The sequence below is a fragment of the Sus scrofa genome, chromosome 7 (genome assembly GCF_000003025.6).
Source record: "Sus scrofa isolate TJ Tabasco breed Duroc chromosome 7, Sscrofa11.1, whole genome shotgun sequence".
NCBI lineage: Eukaryota > Metazoa > Chordata > Mammalia > Artiodactyla > Suidae > Sus > Sus scrofa.
Window position 1 is genome coordinate 94,283,564 of NC_010449.5, and position 21,111 is coordinate 94,304,674.

Below are 21,111 nucleotides of genomic sequence, written 5' to 3' on the forward strand. Positions count from 1 at the left end.
CTGAGTCACGGTTACACCCCGGGCCCTGTGCCAAGGTTAGAAGTACTGGCTCCGGGCTCAAACAAATATGGACTGAATTGTATGTGAACCTGGGGGTAGGTGACTCAACGTCTCTAAACCTCAGGTTCCTCTTCTGTAAAATGAAGATAAAAAGAATACCTCATAGGATCTGGGAGAGGATTAAGTGAAAGCAGCGTGAAGCACTTAGCACATTTGAAAACTGGCACGGAATAAGCAAGCATTCAGTGTATGTTGGCCATTAGTTTTATCTTCAGCAGTTCTCTTACTTATTTCTCATACCATCCTGGAGTTCCCATCGTGGCTCAGTGGTTAACGAACCCGACTAATATCCATGAGGACGCGGGTTCGATCCCTGGCCTTGCTCAGTGGGCTAAAGATCTGGCGTTGCCATGAGCTGTGGTGTAGGTTGCAGATGTGGCTCGGATCTGGCGTTGCTGTGGCTGTGGTGTAGACCAGTGGCTACAGCTCTGATTAGACCCCTAGCCTGGGAACCTCCATAACACCGTGAGTGCAGCCCTAAAAATACAAAGGACAAAAAAAAAAAAAAAAAATAGAAAAAGATTATCACACCATCCTTTAAGAGAGGCTCAGAAAGTTAAGTTACTTGCTCAAATTTATATATATATTTATATTCATTAAACTCCTACCAAGGGTCAGATGCTATTCTGGACACTGGGGATGCAGCAGTGAATGAAGCTGAGGAAAATCCCTTCCTTCATGGAGCTTACATTGAACTTGGGAAGAGAGACAATTATATATATATATATATATATATATATATATGAAGTGAAAATAAAAATAAATTTAAAAATTAAAATTAAGAACTGAAAAAAGGAGTATTAGCGAATTGTGGAGTTTCTGTTGCGGCTCAGCAGGTTAAGAACAGGATTGGTATCTATGAGGATGCTGCTAGTTGTGGTGTGGGTCACAGAGGAAGCTCAGATCTGGCTTTGCTGTGGCTGTGGTGTGGGCCAGCAGCTGCAGCTTCCACTAGACCTCCAGCCTGGGAACTTCCTTATAATGCAGGTGTGGCCCTAAAAAGAAATGCACACACACACTATATACACACACACACATATATATACACACATATATATATACACACACACATATATATGTATGAATTCTCCATACGTTTCTTTATGGAGAATCAAAACTAGGAAGGAGGAGTGAGGGCGAGGGGGACTGCAGTTTTGGAGAGTGGCCATGACTGGCCTCCATCTGACCACATTGAGCAAAGGCTTGCAGGAGGCAGGAGTGTAGGCATGTGGATCTCTAAGAAAAGAGCATTCCAGAGAAAGGAAAGCGCATGTGCCAAGGCCCTGAGGCAGGCACCCGGGGTTAGAGGGACAACCCTAATGAAACAGCCCTAGAAAAATGTCAATCATGATGCTGGAAGCTGGGGTTTGAACCCAGAACTTATTCCCAAACCCAGGCTGATATACACACCCAACCTTGCTCGGCCCCATCTCGGTCTCCCTAGGTGATTAGCTGGTGTGATTGGGGGTGGGGAGTAGGGGTGATTCAAAGCTCTTTGTGGGATTCAAAGTCAGACACCAGGAAGGAAGTAAAGGATTCCAATCCCAAATAAGTGTAATGTTTCCACCTTCAGAACCAAAAGTCAGAACAGAAATTTTTGGTAAGTACGTGGACTTATAGAAAGACAGCGTTTCAGGACATCCAAGACACGGTTGCCTTAAACAAGCCCAAGTGCTTTTCAGTCCTAAAGATCCTCAGCTATTTCGCCTTGATCCATCCCTAAAAAGGAGCAGCTGAGAAACACCCCCTTTGCTGGCCAGGGAAGGGCACCCTGGGACTCTTGCCAATCTTCTATCCATGGCAGAGCAGCAAGGTCCAGAGAGCAAGCGTGGGGGGAGGGGTGCCAGGAGGACTGGAGACCCAGTCCTGACTTCCCGTCACTCTCAGGACCCTCCGGGTACCTTCCTTTTTGTCCTCCAGGGAGAGGACCTCCATTTGGACCCACCCCCCACACCCAACCTCTGAGGGTGTCGCTAGGAAGGATCAAAGAGAACCACCCTTTCGAAAGGGCTGGCTCTCAAAGTGCCAGGTAAACACGGTGTCTTGGTGATGTAATGAGCCTGTGCGGGCAGAGCTGAACGGAGGAAATTGCTCACTCTGGGGAGGGGCAGGAATCTTCCAGGCCATCACGATCCACTAAGTAAGTTGCCTTTGCCAAGGTGAAAGAGTTCCCTCGTGACCTGCAAAGTGAACCGTGGGCCACCGCTTCACACGGCACTTCAGTTCCCTGGGCTCCGAGCATCCTCTTCTCTCTCCGCGAAACACCTGCAGCAGGGCTGCCATCCTTCTGGCAAAAAGGAGAAGAGCAGTCATGTCAAGAGGGTGGGAATTCTTGTGGAAGGAGGTTGGGGCGGGGGGTGGTGGAGAAGAGACAGCTCTGGAGCGGCCTCAGGGTGATGCCAGAGAGGACCTGAGCCCGCTTTCCAGTCTCAGGCAGTTCCTGATACCACCCATCGGCTGAGCCACCGGCAGGAAGTCAGTTCAGCACTCTGGCCCTCAGATGTCTCATATATAAAATGAGAATATGATTGCCCAATTCAACATTCAGCTCTAAGACTCTGTGATGCTGGGCGGAAGAAACGGCGTGAGGGTGTTTGTAAGGGCTGCGATGGGTCATGGTTGAGCTGAGAAGACGTCTTTGTTTCCCATCCAGAAACCCCCTCAGCTGAACGTCATGGCCACAGGACAGACACCCTACATAGGGCTTTCACCCCGGCAGCAAAATGAAACCCATGAAGAGGGGATGCTGGTCATTTTCCTGTGGAGCTTGGAGGCCCAGAGGAAAAACATACCAATAGGAGAGGGACACACATACACTCAGCCCCTGAAATTTTAATATCAGAAGATCATAAGCTGCGTCAACAACTTGGTATCCCAGTGGGTGCCAACTAAGCCCTCTCGCTTAATGACATGCCCCGAGCGCTATAATTTAAAATCCTGGCATCGAGTTCTATGCAATTAAAAACAAACTAACAAACAGGCCTTCCTTGCGCCCTAGGATTTTGTAAGTTTGCTCCTGCCCTTCTCACTTTCCTGGTAATACTTAATGCTTTTCACCAAACAGCCTCCCTCCCTGGTCCCCTCTCACCTGTCCATCACCCTCTGATGCTAGACAAGAGGCCCATGGTCGGCTGCCATTCAAACCATTGCTTTGCTTACTCCCAGCTCAAGCTTCCAGATCACTGTGCTTTCATTTTTCCTGAATAAGGAGAAAGATTGGAGGGCTGAATTGGCTATGCCTAGTGGATTTGGCAGCATCACTGGCTTTGAAAGGAAGACCTGAGCATCCTGCCTTCATTAGCCTCCATTCATTAACCAGCTCTGCTTTTTCTGCCTTTCTAGGTTTCGGAGAGGAAAGGGGTGCCTAAGAGATGCTCTCCATCAGCCAGAACCACAGAGGACAGAGAGCACAGGACAGAGAACACCAAACCCAGCACACACACACTTCCAGACATCGTACCAACCAAAAGTTAACACCAACTACGTATTCCCTTTTTTTTTTTTTTTTTTTTTTTTTTTTTTTTGTTGGGCCCATGGCCAGGACCATTGCAGTGACAATGCCGGATCCTTAACCCACTGTACCACCCAGGAACTTCCCAACTACATCGTCTTATGAGAGCTACGAACCAGTGGCTATTTGGTTGGGGTTGAAGTTTAATGAACTCCTCCCCACTCCCACCCCAGCAAATGCTGCCAGGGAGCAAAGGAGGCCCTTCTTAGGGATGGACTCTGTACATCAAATCCACCAGCAAGACCCGGGTGCTCTCCGTCCCCTTCACCTCTGGTGCCACCACCCCAGTGCCGGCTACCATCCCTTCCTGGGTGTCCGGTGGACAATGGCAATGGCCTCTGTTGACAGCTGTGACTTTCTCTGTTAACCCATCCTCTGCTCCACAGCCTGAAGGATTTTTCAAAATTCAAAGTCGACGCTGTTGCCCATGTTTGAAAACACTGATTTCTTTCTACTTGGAAGAAAATGCAAATTCCTTCCTATGGCCTAAGAGACCCCCTCTCCCCCAAAGCAATCCTTTCTTGATGGTCTCAGCTTAAATCAGTAGTTCTCAATCAGGAGCAATTTTGGTCACCAGGGACATCGGACAATGTCTGGAGGCAGGGGTTCTTACACCTTAGGGTGGAGGGTGCTGCTTCTAGTGGCAGAGACTAGGGAGAATGCCCAACATCCTGCAATGTGCAGGATGGTCACCAGAACAAAGAAATGTCTGGCCTAAGAGGTCAAGAGTGCCGAGGCTAAGAAACCGTGGCTTAAATTCACTTTCTCAGAGAGACCTTCCCTGACCATCTTTATCTCATGTTGGCTCCCATCCCCGTTGTCCTTCACACCACCAACCAGGATCTTTCCCTATGTTTCTGTTGTTGTCTACATCCTTGGATGATCCACCAGGTTAGAGACCAAGTGTGCTCAGCCTTATTGCCTCCGCACCCATCGCTTGGTAGATGCTCAATAAATATTTGTGGGAGGAAGGACAGGAAGGAAGGCAGAAGGGAAGGAGAAAGGGCAGCCAAGATTAAACAGCATCCCTGCCTACTCTTTCTGAGCCTCTTGGGGTGTCATGCCACCTTCATCTTCATGTGGAAAATCTTCCATTCGACTTGGCCAATGGCATTGATGGATTTTCTAGGGAATAAGCTCAGTGGACTTTGAAACATTTTGAAAAGTCTGTGGTGGGTAGTGGCATGACGATGTCCAGACTTCTTTAGTATTGACTTTGTTGTTTTCCAAAAAGTCCACCTGAGGTTAGGAACCACATCTATTTCAGGCTCCACTGTCGACCCAGAGCCTAGCGCATGGATGGTAGGTTCCAAGGGGTGTTTATGAATGAGTGAACAAATGAGTGAGTATCAGAGGAGGGCCCACAGAAACCCCCAGCCTAGAGGGGAGGGAGGATCAACTCCGTGTCAGACCCACTTCCCTAGCAGCTCACAGACCCACTCAGAGAGCTGGCCCCCAGTTCAGACTCTGGTTCCTTTAATTGGTGACCCTTAAAAGAGCATTGCCAAGAAGCACTTCACCTCTGGAAGAGAATTCTGTCCTTTGACAGTTATTTCAGAGTGCCCTTGAAGGCAAAATAAATTTGGCTTCAAGTTTTCCCAACGCCCATTTAGGGTTCCTCACACAAAGCCCAGACATTTATACTATTTTGTCATCCAGAGACCAGCTAAGTCTCTCAAAGGTGAGCTTCTCTCCACCCCCACCCTCACGACCCCCAACCCAGTCATGTGCTCCCCAACTCAGGGCTTCCCAGGACCTGTGGGAAGGAGCTGCAGGCTGTGAGGTTACTACAATGCACTCCTTACTGGGATGAATCTGCCTAAATTTCACTCTTAAACCCCAGAGATTAATGTTATCTTATTAGCAACACAAAATGGAAAAGACTGGGCTCTTTCAGTTTAATCTGCTTAGTTTCCGAGGCTACGGGGACCTTCTCCAAGGAATGTGCTTGGCTTTTGTTAGAGGAAGTAAAAAAAAAAAAAAAATCCAACATACTATTTGGCATAAATTTGCCTGTCTAATTTAGATTGTGAAAACCCACTGATTAAGTCCTGGTCTTGTCACTTTCTTCCTACGGAGTCTACAAATATCATTGCTATTAGGAAATCTATACCATAAAACTCATCCCTGCAAATTCCACTTTGATTCCCTCCCTCCCTCTGCCTCTCTCTCACACCCACCAAATCTGTTCTTTATTCTCATCAGCGCCATCTGGCGGTCACTCGCACCCTCTAGGACTTTTTTAAAAAAAAATCACTGAAGACCCCAGAGTGCCTGTGAGTGTGTGTGTGTGTGTGTGTGTGTGTGCATTCTATCACATTGGAAAATAAAACCAAGGAATTAAAAAAATGTATTGATTCATTTAAAAATAACAATAACAAACTCATTAAATTTTAAACCTAAATAACACTTTAATAAAAAAATTTTTAAAAAATCCTATGAAAAGTAAGTCATTATTTTACATTTTTGCACATCTAATATGTGGCTTAATGAAAGGAAGCCAAACGCACATCCGATTCTGCATTCAATCTGTTTCAGCATCTTGCTTTAGTTGAAACATGAAGAAAATCTGGCGTCAACCTCATGTGTAGTGGAAAAGAGGCATATTTTATTAGCCTTATCAAATAGTCGTGAGTATTCCTTTTTGATACTATACCAAAACTCAACAAGTTGGAGTTTCTTAAAGGTGAGTTGGAATGTGGAATCTGAAACCATATCCATGAACTTTTTGTCCTCTGCTGTATTAAAATCCATTGGTCTATCTTGGACTTTGAGTGAATTTTTGAATGCTAAATTTTGTAAGTTCATATGTTGTCATATGGAAAATATTGATTCACTGAGTTATGCAGAACTTCTTTTCTTTTTCGTCTTTTTGCCATTTCTTGGGCCGCTCCCGTGGCATATGAAGGTTCCCAGGCTAGGGGTCGAATTGGAACCACAGCCGCTGGCCTACACTAGAGCCACAGCAACTTGGGATCCGAGCTGCATCTGCGACCTACACCACAGCTCACGGCAACGCTGGATCCTTAACCCACTGAGCAAGGCCAGGGATCGAACCCGCAACCTCATGGTTCCTAGTTGGATTCATTAACCACTGAGCCACAACGGGAACTCTTATGCAGAACTTCTAAATGTTGACACATTAAAAAATATACTCATTAATATTGCTAAAATCTTATCACAAAAATTATTACGTATTGGCAGGTGGTCAAGCTCCTGACAGACTCCAGTTTTCCAAAATCCTAATTTTTTACTTAAAATTTTATCATTGGGAACAAATGCTGTCAGTTGTTCTCCTTGAAGTAACAGTGTCACTTCATTCATTTTCAAGAAAATATCCACCCAGCACTCAAGCCTGAATAATCATAGCTGGCTCGATAATCATTCTCTGGAGTGAAAATGGTGTCCTATGGGAAAAAAGCAAGGAGTTCAGCCAGCAACTCGATCACAGCTGTGCTTTTCCTCAAGTCAACCCTTGTACTTCCATGGGCTGTAGATGTGCTTTATGCGTGACGTTCACATTTCATTACACAGAATGTTAAAAAGATGACCTCATGAGTCAAGATGTCATTACGTTAGTAACATTCATGTTTTTATCAAGGATGTTCTTGAGTGGAACTGGCACCTCTGTGGGTGCCTGGCAGTGAGGAATAACAGGGAGTTCTGTCCAGTTTGGAGTCACTGCTTGGCAGGTGCTAAGGTGCCAGGAGTTTTTACCCATCATTGTCTTTGCACCCGTGGTACAGATATCAACACAGCACAACAGTTTAATATTATTGGCAACATAGTTTTGATCTTCCAGACCCCCAGGGGTCTATGGACCACATTTTGAAAACCATTGCTCTATGGGCCATTGGGGGAAGGAAGGGAGGGCTCTTAATATCATTTGCTCAGAGACCGGTCATGAATAAGATCCTCGCACCCAGAACCCATCTCCTAAACCCCTCACCCCACACATGATTCCCACTGCTCATGCCCTTTTCAGGTTCCCCGTGGGAACCCTCCTTGGAGACACATTTTTTTCCTCACCCCAGGGGAGATTAAATAGCACAGGCGGAACCGGCCAGAAACACCCAGTCTACCCACCTCCAGGCTAAAATGTACCTTTTCTTTTTCTCTCCCAGTTATCACTTAACCTTAACACTGTGATAAAGAAAAGGGGACAAGAACAAAGTACCCTGTCAAAGTAAAGTTTTAAAACTCCTTGGTTTTATTTTCCAATGAGATAGAATGCACGCACACACAGGCACTCTGGGGGCTTCAGGGGAAGGGTGCTTTGTTCAGGTGAAGAATGCAAGGCAGGCGATCTGGCAGAGGATAAACATCGCCGTGACACAGGCTGCTTGCAATCTTGGAATCTCTGTTACTTTCACCACCCAGTGACTGTTTCGGCCTTCCTGATCTTTCAGGTCTTGATTTAGCCATCACTCCCCACCTCTGCTTCTCTCTCTCCCTCCCCTCACCCTAGCTCCTCTCCCTCTCCATATATGTATGTATACACACACACACATTTACATATACATTTTACATATATACATATATATACACATATATACACCCATATGTGTGTGTGTGTGGAGAGAGAGAAGCAGTATACGTATTCTGTATTCTCACAGTGCCTCAGTTGTCTCTAGCCTTACATGATTTTCCCCACTAGATGGTAAACTCAGAAAGGGAGCAGTCATTCAGTCTCAGAGGGTGTAAAACACAGAAGGGACATGTTTACATTCTTTTTTAAGTGAATGCCTTTAGATGGGGCAGGCCTCTCATTTGCCACTTTTCCCCACCCCCACCCCAGCTGCACGTTTTTGTCACTCATTGACCTGCCTGGCCCCGAACAGAATTGGAATTTTCCAGTTATCCTGCATCCCAGACCAGAGCAGGCCTTCAGTAAGTATTTATCAGAGGGGTGATTCTTTTCTTTTCAGGTTGGGTAAAGCACAGAACCAGTTGGAAGTCAGTGTTTCTTTGACATCACTCGCCCCGATTTGTCCCCCCCGCCCCCACAGCTCACCAGCCATGGCCCTCAGGACTGGACTGCCCTTATCTGCAGGAGGCCCATTGTAAGCTTCTTCTGAGCATGCTGGCATCTCACTAGGGAGACTGTGACCTAGGGCAGAATCCAGCCTCTCTTCCTTTCTTTTCTCGGCCAATTCTTCCTTGCCACCCCACCCCAAATTTGACCACTTAATTAGGTTACAGTCAACCTTGACATCTGGGTGGGGGACAGAGAGTCTGCTCACAAAGAAGATCATGCCTTTCAAGCAGGAAGTCTCTGTTCCTGGAAGACGGAGTCTTGGAGGAAATAGGGAAAGGTGTGTCTTAGGTGTGGAAAGGGCTGGGGGCAGGGAAACTGTGGAAAGAGTTTGGGAAGGTAGGTTGGGACCAGATCATAAGGGGCCCCCAAAGCCTTGCTGAAGAATGTGGATCTTCTCCTACCGACACTGGGATGCGACATGATCAGACCTGTGCTCCACAAGCATGTTTCCTAGGGCTGATCTTCCACCCCAACCCTCCCCTTCTCCCCTTATCACAAAGAAGTCTCCAGTGCCCGCCACTGAGACTGCGCAAGAGGCCCTCCTGACTGGTGGATGTAGAGTGACCAGTGTCCAAGAGGAGGGGCAGGGCAGAGCTCAGATGCCCACCCTTCACCCCCGCCCCCAACCCAAGCCCAAAAAAACCAAACGTGTTCTCCAGCTTGAGCTGGTTGGACTGGATCGGGTGGGGACCAGAGGGCTCAGAGGATTAGCACAGTCGTCCCAACCTTGAATGAGGCGCATTCCATCATCAAGTACACAGGGCGCGGTGTCCCTTGGCCCGGCCCGGCGCCTCTCATGGAGGGGTGTGTGTGCATGTGTTGCAAACCTAAGAGCACTTTGCAAGCCTGTCTGGGACCTGATATTCCGAACCACTCTGCCCTCTCAGAGACCTCCATGTACTTCCACTCCGAACTTTCTCTGTTCGTGCATCTTCACCAGGTTCTGCTTGCCTTCTGCAGGTGACTCACCATGCCAGCACCATCTCTCAACTGGGAGGAAGAGAGGAGGAAAGTGGTAAAAAAGAGATTCCATTAGGGTTGGGAAGCTGGTCCTGGCTCTGGCTCCAATTCTACCTTTCAAGATCAGGGCTTCTGGTGTTATCTTGCGGTATGACTTGGGGTGGGAGGTGGAGGGGTAGGCCAGCCTCAAAGCAAGTGGCCTCTGGAGCATCTGCAGAGAAACCTGGTATCATGAGAAAGTATCCCCAACCTACTGTATTCACCATTGTTTTGCTGACTGTAAAAGTAACATACAGTCACAGTTTTTAAAAAAAAGTCCTGGAGTTCCCGTTGTGGCGCAGTGGAAACAAACCCAACTAGTATCCATGAGGATGCGGGTTCGATCCCTGGCCTCGCTCAGTGGGTCAGGGATCCAGCATCGCCATGAGCTGCAGTGTAGGTCACAGACACAGTTCAGACCCCACATTGCTGTGGTGTAGGCTGGCAGCTGCAGCTCTGATTGGACCCCTACCCTGGGAACTTCCATATGCCATGGGTGCAGCCCTTAAAAAAAAAAAAAAAAGTCCTAAAACTTCCCAAAGTAAAGGACGTTTTAGATCATCCATAAGACTGCTCCATAAAGATATCAGTGATTGACTACCCTTCCATATCTTTCTTATGCCTATCAAGCATATTTTCTGTCTGTAACTGAGATCAAGTTATTTTTGCAGTTTTTTGTATCCTGCCTTTTAACCTCTGCACCTGTCCCCATTTCCTTAATTATTGTTGAACAATCTAATTTTAATGGCTATAGAACATCACATGTGGTTATATCATTAAAAACAGAGACAGGGAGTTCCCATGGTGGCTCAGCAGGTTAAGGACCTGATGTTGTCTCAGTGAGGATGTGGGTTCAATCCCTGGTTTCGCTCAGTGGGTTAAGAATCCAGTGTTGCCACAAGCTGTGGCTGGGTCACAGATGCAGCTCAGATCCTGCGTTGCTGTAGCATAGGCCAGCAGCTGCAGCTCCGATTTGACCCCTAGGCTGGGACTACCACATGCCACAGATGCAGCCATAAAAAGAAAACAAAACCAGGAGTTCCCATCGTGGTGCAGCAGAAACAAATCTGCCCAGGAACCATGAGGTTGCAGGTTTGATCCCTGGCCTTGCTCAGTGGGTTAAAGATCCAGTGTTGCCATGAGCTGTGGTGTAGGTTGTAGACAAGGCTTGAATCTCGCATTGCTCTGGCTGTGGCGTAGGCCGGCAGCTATAGCTATGATTCAGCCTCTAGCCTGGGAACGTACCTATGCCATGGATGTGGCTCTAAAAAGACAAAGAGACAAAAAAAAAAAAAAAAAAAAAAGAAAGAAAACAAAACCAAACCCAAAGACAGGAAGCTGGGGTGAGGTTATCTCTAGGATATCTTTCACACCAGGAAGAAGCAGACTTCTGCTGCTTCCTGTGAAAGGAAACCACCTCCTGCCTTTGGGCTTCTCCATCCCTTAGGACTGACATCAGGGGTCAGGTGTAGCTGCCTGCATGAGGTCTGTGAAGCCGCAGCTCTGGCTGACGTCAAACCACAGCACTCCCGTAGCACCATCACAGCACTGAGCACTAAGGAGATTTCTGTTCATTTCAGCCTCTCCAGCACATGCTGATAAAAGTCTTAGAGACCTGGGCTCTATCTGAACAAGCAGTAAATCTCCAGGGTCCAGCTGGCACTGGCCCATAGAAGACATTCAAACAAGTGCTTTGCAAAGACGCAAAGTTTGAGCAACTCCCTGTGGCCAGGCATTTGAACTGCTTCTAATTTGTAATTAGCAATGTGCTCTTGTGTTCTCAGATTCCATGCTGACTGAGGAAGCGGGCAGAGGTGGACTCAAGACATCTGGTTTGGGTCATTGGGAGTTACTAGTGCCCTCCTGTAAATCATGCTGGGGTGACTTATAAATAAGTCTTTGTCTGCATCTGACTCATTCTTATGATATGAGGGCAGATGCTAGACTCAGACAAATCCCAGCTGCACTGCTTGATAGTTCTGTGGCCTTGGGCCCGTCACTTGACTCTGATGTTCATTTTCTTTGGTATAAAATGGAAAGAATAATGGGATCTACTCTAAGGATGTTGAGATGCTATAAACGAGATCATGCAGGTCAAAACTTAGTGCAGTGTTTGGTGCATTGAGGCTGGTTGTTACTGGCAAATGACATTTCTGGGCCCATGTTATAGGATGAATGCCACATGACCAAACTGCTTTGCAGGAACATGGAGCAATTTGTACACATACGTCTCTCATGGCATCTTCTCTGCAAGGAATTGGGTCAAGTGTGCATCTCTGCCCAATCAATCTGACAAAGGTTATGCGGCCCCCGTCAAACCTACTTTGAAGTTCAGCACAAGGTCATCTTTTGCCCCACAGGCTGAGCATCCAGCACCCAGCCCACAGCCACCCTCCCTGGGTTGCCGAGGAGGGGGCTAAGAGGTCTGGCGTGAGTGAAAGGTCACAGCATGAAGCACGAGGAGGTTGATAGAGAAGTTCAAAAGCCACTTTTCCACATGCAGCTGAATGCTGAAACAATGGACTGAAGTGATGAAGAATGGCCCCAAACAGGATTCTTCTGTCTGATTTCCCTGTCAACACCACCCAGCGCACAATCACAGAAAATGAGAGCACAACGGCTGCTTTGTGACCAGCTTGCTCCAAAAGAGACCCAGAGAGATTAAGTGGCTTGCCCAAGGTCACACAGCTGGCCAGTGCCATCAAGAGTATCCAGACCACAGGGAACCCACGACTCACAGCTGGCGAATCCTGTCCACATGTGTACAGCTCCATTGGCGTTTGTCCTCTTAGGCGCCTTCACAGCTTCACCAGGAACGTCAGGGTGGACACTGCTATGGGCTGGGAGACAGCACACGCTTGCTAAGAGCTCTGAAAGCCAAAAGCCATGACCTGCCTGAGCAAAAGTCAGTTGTGAGAGGACCCTGAACCACCTGGGCAGGGACCGGTCAGTGCCATGCTTCAGAAAGGCCCCGGGGGTTCAGCTGGGGGGCTCTAGGACCTTCAGGGAGTGTGGTCACCCACCTCCTCTTTCCCACACCGTATCCCTCCCTCCCTCGTTATTTAATCCCTACATATGGAAATTCCCTAGAAACGGCCGGTTACTCGGACATCTTGTATACCTACAAAGGAAAGAGGAGGGAGGACCAGTTTACAAAGCACCACGGCAAATGGGGAGTCATTGTTATAACAGTTTTATTCAAGTCTGTGTGTGTTCTGGTGGTGAGACCAGGCTGAGATCAGCATGACACTGTAATACGCTAAGAGGTTTAGCCATTGAACCAAGCCTGCTTGGCAACCCTAGTTAACAATTTACAGTACCTTGAAAAAAAAAAAAAAAAAAGCCGAAGAAAAGAACCTGATACATTTCCTTCAGGACTTTTCTATTTTTAAATATTGTTGACAAATTACAATAACTTAAATCCCAAAGCAAAATGGGCATTCAAGGACACAGGGTGAGCACACATGGACAAGACGCCAGAGCGGGGAAGGCCTAGAGATGCAAAGTAGGAGGAACAAAACCAACGTGTAGGTGAACTTCCTCTTTACTGGGACCCAGAGGCTCCAATGGGGAGGAGAATCCCAAAGAAAGCTTTTCTGTGAATTAAATAAAACCCATTTCCAGCTCCTTTCCTTAATCCTCTAGGAGATACAGACACAGTCTCAGACTAAACCTGGGTGAGTGTGTGAGCATGCCTGTGAGCGTGAGCATATGTGCATGTGTGTGTTCAGGATGGGTAGTGGGGGAAATTAGGAGAAAGTTGTCAAGTTCATCACCTCCCTTCTTGGCTACAACTGGGTACCAAGGGCATGTTTTTTTTGTTTGTTTGTTTTGATACAATAAAAAGGCAAAAGCCTGATTTCAAGTTTTCATGAGGAGCCACACTAAGGCTTCCAAACTCGAGAGGCTGGGAGAGACTGGGTTGAAGCTGCAGCAAAGAGCAGTAACGGGGCAAGGGTGGGCTGGAAACCGGAGAGAGGCCCACGGGGCTTCAGTGGTCCTTGGAGGAGACCCAGAGGATCCACACGTTCAACCCCAACGTGGAACGGTCCCTGAACAATCGTGGAGAGGAAATGGTGGAGGAGGGAGCAGCCAGAAGCAGAGGGGGCTCGGCTGAGCTCCAGGGAGGTTGCAGGTCCCGCTGGGTGTCTCTGGTCGTGAAGGCAGATGATGGGTTAGCCGCAGGACAACTCCTTGGACAAAGAGCCATCTCAGAGCCTCAGCACACCTAAGCCAGGCGGATCTTCTCCCAGAGTTTCTAAACCGTGGTCTAAAACATGCTCGGAAGCAAAAGAGAGATGGCTCTGGAACCAAGGAGAGCAGCACCACGGCTTCCTAGCCACGTGATCTTAGGCATGTAACATAACTATCTGAGCCTTGGTTTCCACATCCTAGATGGAGGTAATACCTTATGCCCCACCCCCCAGGATTATTGTTGAGTCCCCAAAAAGAGAAAAAAGAATATAAATCTCTTCTGCCTAGAAGAAATGTAATGGTTTCACATAATATATTGTTAGTCCCCATATCCAGGCCAGGATAAACCCATGCCTCATTCTAACAGTGATGAAGAAAAGAGCCACAGCCAGCATGGCTTCCAGAACTGGAGGGAAAGATAAATGACGAGGAAAATAAAGATGACAGAGAATAATGGTAATGAAAACCTTACTGGTGGAGGTGGTGGGACGGCTGGCATTCCGAAGGTCACTGTGGACCAGGCACAGTGCTAGGGATGCAGCGGAGGGAAAACGCCCCCGTTCCCTCCGTCCTTTCTCAACCTGGGAGGAAGAATGATTCATTCACATCTCTGCAAACTCCAAGAGGTCCCAAAGGGGTCTCAGGGGAGAAAGAATCCTCTCCACGTAATCACTTCCTTTTCCCTTAAGACACATACACACGTGTACCTGGCCTTAGGGTTTCAGAGAGCCTGAAAGGAAGATGGGGGCCATCAAGGAAAAGTCACCCTTGCAACCTTGCAACGAAGTCCAAGGTTGAAAGTGGCCCCAGGTGTTTCACTGTTAAGGGAACACATTCCTAGTTGAACACAGACACTTCCAGAGAGATACCACCAAACTCAGGACCTGAAGGGAAGAAGGGCAACTGGAAAAAAAACCTAAAACCTACTTGACAATTCTGCCTGAGCTTGCTCACAGATTCAGGTGAGGGCCAGGCAGGGCTGAGACTAGGATAAGATGAGAATGGCACTTGCCTTGGATGTAAACTGTAAGAGGGCACCAAAAACCCTGTTATGGGGACACATCACGTTTCAGTGCAATACTTTTAAAAATTAAAATTAATGAAAAAAACCCTGATGGTGACCACAGTATCAAAATTTTAAAGAAAGTCAGGATCTGCCAAAGCAGGTACCTGGGTAGGAAGGATTTTAGGAACATGGACAACATATTGCTTCTGAAACTCAGTCTTGGAGCTCAGCAAGCGCAGAGCAAGGCCATCATACCCATGGGGGCACCACTCCCCAGGACCCCTCTTGATGAGCCAGCCTGACCTCTGGCTTCGGATTTCCTGGATGTCCACTCCACACATCCCAGTAAGAAGGGCCTGTCTCCGAACATCTGGGATTGGATGTACTCTGACTTTCTGGCCCAAGATACCTGTGCAATTGCCAGGTCCATGCTTGCCAATCAGCCTGGTAAAACTAGGCTGTGGGTGTTTAAAGGGAGGGTGGGTCAGACCCATCAGGAGGCAGGATGGGTCAGTGGAAAGTCTGTTTCCAAGAGAAACGAAGAGAGGAGAAAAGCTCCTGGCTCCGTGACCAGCTGGGCCCCAAGGCTCTTCTCTATTTCTGGCTGTAGTCATGAGCAAAAGACCTAAAGCAAGGCCACGGGCAGAGGATGCAGGGAACACAGCCAGGAAGAATCAGGAAGGACCAGTCCTACTGGCTCCAGATCAAGGAGCAGCCCAGGGAGGCCAGGGCACTCCCAGGGCCCAAGACCTGAAATGGTCAAAGGAAGAGGAGGGGCCTGTCAATAGCGCATCAGGACAGATGGAAAAGTCTGAGAAGCGGAGGAGAGGCTCACCTGGCACAGCCAACCAGAAGCCCAAGCCCTGGTAATTAGCCTCCCTCAGCCAGGACTCCAGTTTCTGCCTCCTGCCTTCCAACGCCAGTGCCTGGGGGTGGCTCCTACCCAGGCGGTAAGGCCAGGGAGAAACCAGGGACTGAGGCCTCCTGGGAAGCAGCAGTGGGTTTCCCTTCTGATGTGGATTTTTAGTCATTTTTGAATTTCTGACCTAAGAAAACTGTGATCTGCCTGAACCAAGAGTGACACGTGGGAATGTGTTCCTCAGCGTAGCTGTAGCTGGACAAGAAGTCTTCCCAGGCCTGAAGCCAGCAGAGTGGCAGGTGGTCCAGTGGGTCCAGCCAACACAGAACTGCCAATACTCGACTGTGGTGACCTCCAACCACACACACACACACATGCACGCACACACAGAGTTCTCTACAAAGGGAAGCAACCTAGCAAGGGGAGGCTTATCAGTGCTGGATGAGGGACCCAGGACCACATTTTCAAGTTGGAGAAGCTTCATGCCTTGGTTCACAGCTGGGCTCAGAGGTCCAGAGAGGGGGAGACACCTGTGCAATGTCATACCACTAGCAGGCAGGCAGCTCAGATGACCAGACTCCTGCTGCTCCCACCTCCCAGGTTCACTTACAACCTCCCCTTGACCCGGGTCCACCATCTCTGGCAGAGCCCTCAGGAAAAGCCTGGCACTGCTGAAGTGGCAGCACCTGCTTCTTCGCCAAAATTCTTTAAGAGGCAATAGTGTGTCTGACCTGCCCGACGGGGCCCTCAGACATCTGAATCAAAGGCACAGGCTTAATGAAACGCTTGTAGGAAAGGTCAGGTTCTGCATTCACGGGGTGGGGAGGTACCTCATGGACATTTCAATCCTGAAGTGCACCACTCACAGCCACCCAGTCTTCAGTACCCGCACTTTTGTGCTTTGTTCAAAGTGAGCTTGCAGAGTTAGGAATACTCTGGGGTGGCCTCCCTCTTCGTGGGGGAGGAGCCTCCGATGGGGCTATGGAGCAAGGGCATTGACACCAGCTCAGGCCATGATGCCCTGAAGTGTCCTGTATGTCTAAGCAACTGTGGCCTGAGGGCCTGGTGAGGAACCCACACCATGACATGGGTCCCCAGGGCCAGCAGACCCTTTCCCAAAGATCCTTCCAGGAACCTGCCTGATTCCAGTCCCTAAACAAGTCAGACTCTCAGAATGACTCCAAGACATGAGATTTGGAACTGTCATTCTGAGGCTGCCTCCAGCTCCCCATCTCCCATTTCCTCCTCTGTAAGACACTAATGGTAGGGATGACCAGCCTGACCAGTTAAATGGGGGGAATCAGGAAGGATGCTTAAACACCAGGTGCTACATAAATGCAGGAGAAGAGCATGTGCCTGACCAGGGGCCCCATTGGTCACATCAGCCAACTCCAAATCACTCCTCTTCCAGAAGCTAGAGTTCGAAAAGTCCCCTTGGGGCAAAGGTGGTAAGAACTACACTGTCAACCTCAGCAGTTCCGTCCCCGTCGCTGGCAGGGAGCCATCGGCTTCACCGACCTGCTCTGATACACACTTTCTTGTCCTTGGGAGGGAAGCAGGTGATGGTGGCTTTTACCAGAAGGAAATTTGAGAAGGACTAAGAGACAAACCTGAGGTCAGATGGCAAAAGCAGAATGGAGAAGAGAGCCGACTTGTTCAGATCTCAGAGCTTGATGTCTGACTCGGCAATCGGTCCAAGCAGCTTTTCCCTTCCCTTCATTTGAATCTTTGTCTTTAAGCATGTCCCCTTCTCCACCAGCAAGTATATTAAATGCAGAAGGAAAATGATGTGACCTTGTAAGGGTCAGGAGGAAAGGTTAGCACTCCCGAGTCACCCAGAACCACACCCCCAACCCCCACCACCAGAGCCTTGGGATGCTAAAGAATGTGAAGCTAAGAGCATCAGTCACAGCCTCTTAGACACAACACACGAAGATACCTGGGACATCTACTCAGCTCCTGGAAGTGGCCTGGGCTCCCAAGGGGGTGAACAGAGGATAGTTCCATGCAGAATCTGCAGTAGGAGCTGAAGGAGCCAAGGAGAAGGGGGCAGACCGGTATCTGTCTCCCATCACCATCTTCCATGCAGCCAGCACCCACCAAGAGTGGTGGGAAAGTGTCTGAGGAACTCTGTGTCTGTGAGAGGGGGACCACATAATGCTGCAGCGGGGGCTTGAGCCGTGGCGTCCAGGCCTGTCCCTGCCCATGACCGTGGGGATAAGAGAAGCTGAGTGGATAGAAGGCAGCCCAAACCTGTGACCATATGGGATCTGTACCCCACCACAGCCCTGCCCCACACAGAGACCCAGCGTCCCCTTGGCTGGATGGATGCGGCAGAACTGGGTTCAACCTCTCCCCTGACAGCAAGCAGCCATAACTCAGCTTACACTCACTCCATCAGTTACACACCACTCCCAAGAGGGGTGGCTGCAGTCTGACAAAATGACAAGTAGAAAATAGACAAAGAAGGAATCCCTGCCCCACAGCACAGAGCACTGCCAGGGCCAGCACGGCCGGATTACAGTGTAGGCTGCACCCACCAGAAGACCATTTAGTGGGGCCAAGGGTGGACAGATGCGAGCGTGGCTAAGGGCCTGGGGCTGAGGAGAGACCTGGGAAAGGACACAGACCATCCCATCAAGGATGAAGAGGAGCTACTCGGTTGGCTGGAACTGCTGACCAGACTCACACCTTCCCTCCTCCCAGCTGAGGAGTGGGCATGAGGCAAAAGTACTCTCTCACGCACCGTCTTAGTGAAGAGAGAGCCAGAGAGGGGTGAGATGTATTACTGGTACCCCGGGCAACGAAACCAACAGTGCCTCCCCCCTCAAGACTAGGTGGGGCCCTTGAACCAAAGTGCCTGTCGGTGGGCAGGTAAAACAATCTGAAAATCAAGGACACCCCCCAGGGCAGGACTTCTGTCATAGTTACAGAGAGAACAGTGACCAAATCCATCACCCATGCCCGCTTTGCCCCTCTCCTGTCCTGGCATCCAGGCAGCAAACGCACAGAACCTGCACCTGGGCCTGCAGAGAAGTGGTCCAGGCCGAGAGACAGGGGAGGGACACGCAGAGCATCTCGAGGGAGGAGAGCATGACTTAAGGACTCTGCTCCCAGTTAGGTTGTTATTCCCACGCAAAGATAACGGCGCACCCTTGACGCAGGAGCCTCTGAGTAAGAGGAATAGTGAAGACACGTGAGAAGGCTCTAGAAGAAGCTCAACATTCAAGTTAAGGAAACTTTCCAGCAAAGACGGGGTTGACCTTGTTGTCCTTCCTACAAAGCTCACAGCCCAGAGCCCAGCATGAGGGGCCATCTGTGCACGGAGACAAGAGGCCCCAGTTGGGACTTGAAGGTTGCTGTCCATTGGAAGCCCACTGAGCGCCTTACAAACATCATCACCTCACCACAGCCATCTACACAAGGAGCTGAGGGCTCCCAGTTACCTCGGGGGCATCACAGAACAATGAATGGACGGGAAGGACTCCCCACAGCTCCAACTCCCAGGGTCCCGGACCCACCCCCACTGCTGTTCTGGTGCAGTGCAGAAATATCTCCCCATCAAACACATAACCTGAAGTCCACTGATTCCAGAGAGTGGAGGAATGATCAAGAGAAGAGAAGAACTCATTTAGATCAGATGACAAACGGGACAAACACAGGAACTTTGTCTCCGGCTTCAGAACTGGCGCCGATGAGTGAGTCTCCCTAGAAACTCCTTCTGGGAGGTGCATGTGTTTGCATCACCACCTGCTCAGACCACGACTAGACTCCAGGTAGGAGATGGATGCCGTCAACAGGTGCCGGTTCTGCCCTTTCTCCAAGTGTTTGCAAAAGAAACGAGGACAGAGAGACTGCTACCCTCTTTACGCCACTCGACTGTATTTCCTAACTCCTGTTTCTCCCCCCGTTCTCACAGAGGCAGGACCCCACCCCAGGAGGCTCAAATACATAAGTGGGGCGCCTGACAGTGCAGTAGGTGGTGCCAGCTCCATCAACTCCTGTGCCCGAGGCCGGAGCACCTTGCCCTCTGCCGGCACCAAAGGGCGCAGGACACAGACAAGCTCACGTCTTGCACTGAATCAAATTCTGATCCATGAGTATGGGGGAAGAATGTGGAAGAGGAGCAAAATCAATCACAGGACACCCAAGCCTGGTGTTTGGGAAGGCTGAACTCAGGACTAACCAGGAGGGCACACCCAGGGGCTGAGGAGGGGAAGCAGCAGACAGATTCGGCTGAGTGACTCTGCAGGGTCACCCTGAAGGCGAGGAAGACTGTGGAGGGTGGGGGACATGCACGCGCCCCTCCCTCCCCTACACAGCCAGAGCTGACGGCCACAGCCCCTCCAGGGGACCTGGGGAGAAGGGTCCTGCAAGGCAAGAGACCCTCTGAAGTGGCCCTGCTTCCATCCCTTCCATCTTCAAAGTGCATTATCAGTGCAAGAAGTAGGGCGGGAGCTCAGGGGGTCCAACTCTGAGAAAGGGCTGTGCCAGCCAGCTACCCCATCTCCTCCTGCTTCCCCCTTGCCCACCCCTGACCCTTTCCATGCTAAGACCAGAACTCCTGCTGGATCTCATAAGGGGCAGGCCTGTGTGTGTTCAGTTCAGCTCTGCACAGCGGCACGGTGCTGTCCTGACTCTGGCCCTCTGCATCCAGGTCCAGAAGCGTCCGCTCGGCAGGGGGCAGCGGCCCTGCCTGGAATGGGAGCAGGGCTGGCAGCCCAGGCCGCTCCTCTACGGTGCTGCTGCTACTGGCAAAGCAGGAGTCCAGGTTGCTGGGCGTCTCCGTGCTGGAGCTGTTGGCCGGGGAGGCGCTACGGGCATGGCTGGGGGACACAAACCACCAAGGGTCCAGCCGTTGCCGGTTGGCAGAAGGACGTGGCCGCGGCAGAAACTCCAGGGTCTTGGGTCTCTCCAAGGTGGAGTCCTGCTGTGTGTTCCAGCGCCTTGGGGTCGGGGGAAAGACCACGTTGGGGTCAGGGAGACGGGGGAATTCACCTGGGTCTCGGCTGGGGCTGGGGGTTTTCAACATTCCTGGTCAAAGAGACAAAGGGAGAGGCATCAGATGATGACAGCACACGCGCCGTTCCTCCGCCACGGCCATCTCCCTGTTCACCGGGGATGACACGAACAATGAGCCCCTACCACGTGTCATGCAGTGTGCTGGGAGGCACTGGGGATCTAACAGTGAACTCCAAGGCCACTGTCCCTGTATCTGATAATAATGGGACATACGGGGGTCGCATCCGCAATGAATCAACTTAAGGAAATGTCTGTTCATTCCCAGTTCACCCGTTTAATAAACATGTGACGAGAACAACGCAAGGTGTCAGAAACCTGAGGACGAGTAATCCAGAGGTCTCTTTTCCCAAAGAGGTCACCTACCTGATTATAACCAAAAAACCTCAGGAGGGGAAGGGCGAGCTGAATGGTAAAATACAACA

At 49.7% G+C, this 21,111-nt stretch overlaps 1 protein-coding gene across 2 annotated transcripts in view; it reads right to left on the reverse strand.

Moving 5' to 3' along the window:
- MAP3K9 (mitogen-activated protein kinase kinase kinase 9) overlaps positions 12,786 to 21,111 on the reverse strand; it is an 83,712-nt gene continuing 75,386 nt past the window's right edge. Inside the window, exon 12 of one of the 2 annotated variants that reach the window (XM_021099417.1) lies at positions 12,786 to 20,701. In XM_021099417.1, the coding sequence (XP_020955076.1) occupies positions 20,217 to 20,701 (485 nt within the window). In that variant the 3' untranslated portion in view covers positions 12,786 to 20,216. The remainder of the gene's footprint in view (positions 20,702 to 21,111) is intronic. The other variant, XM_021099418.1, reaches the window with a different exon arrangement.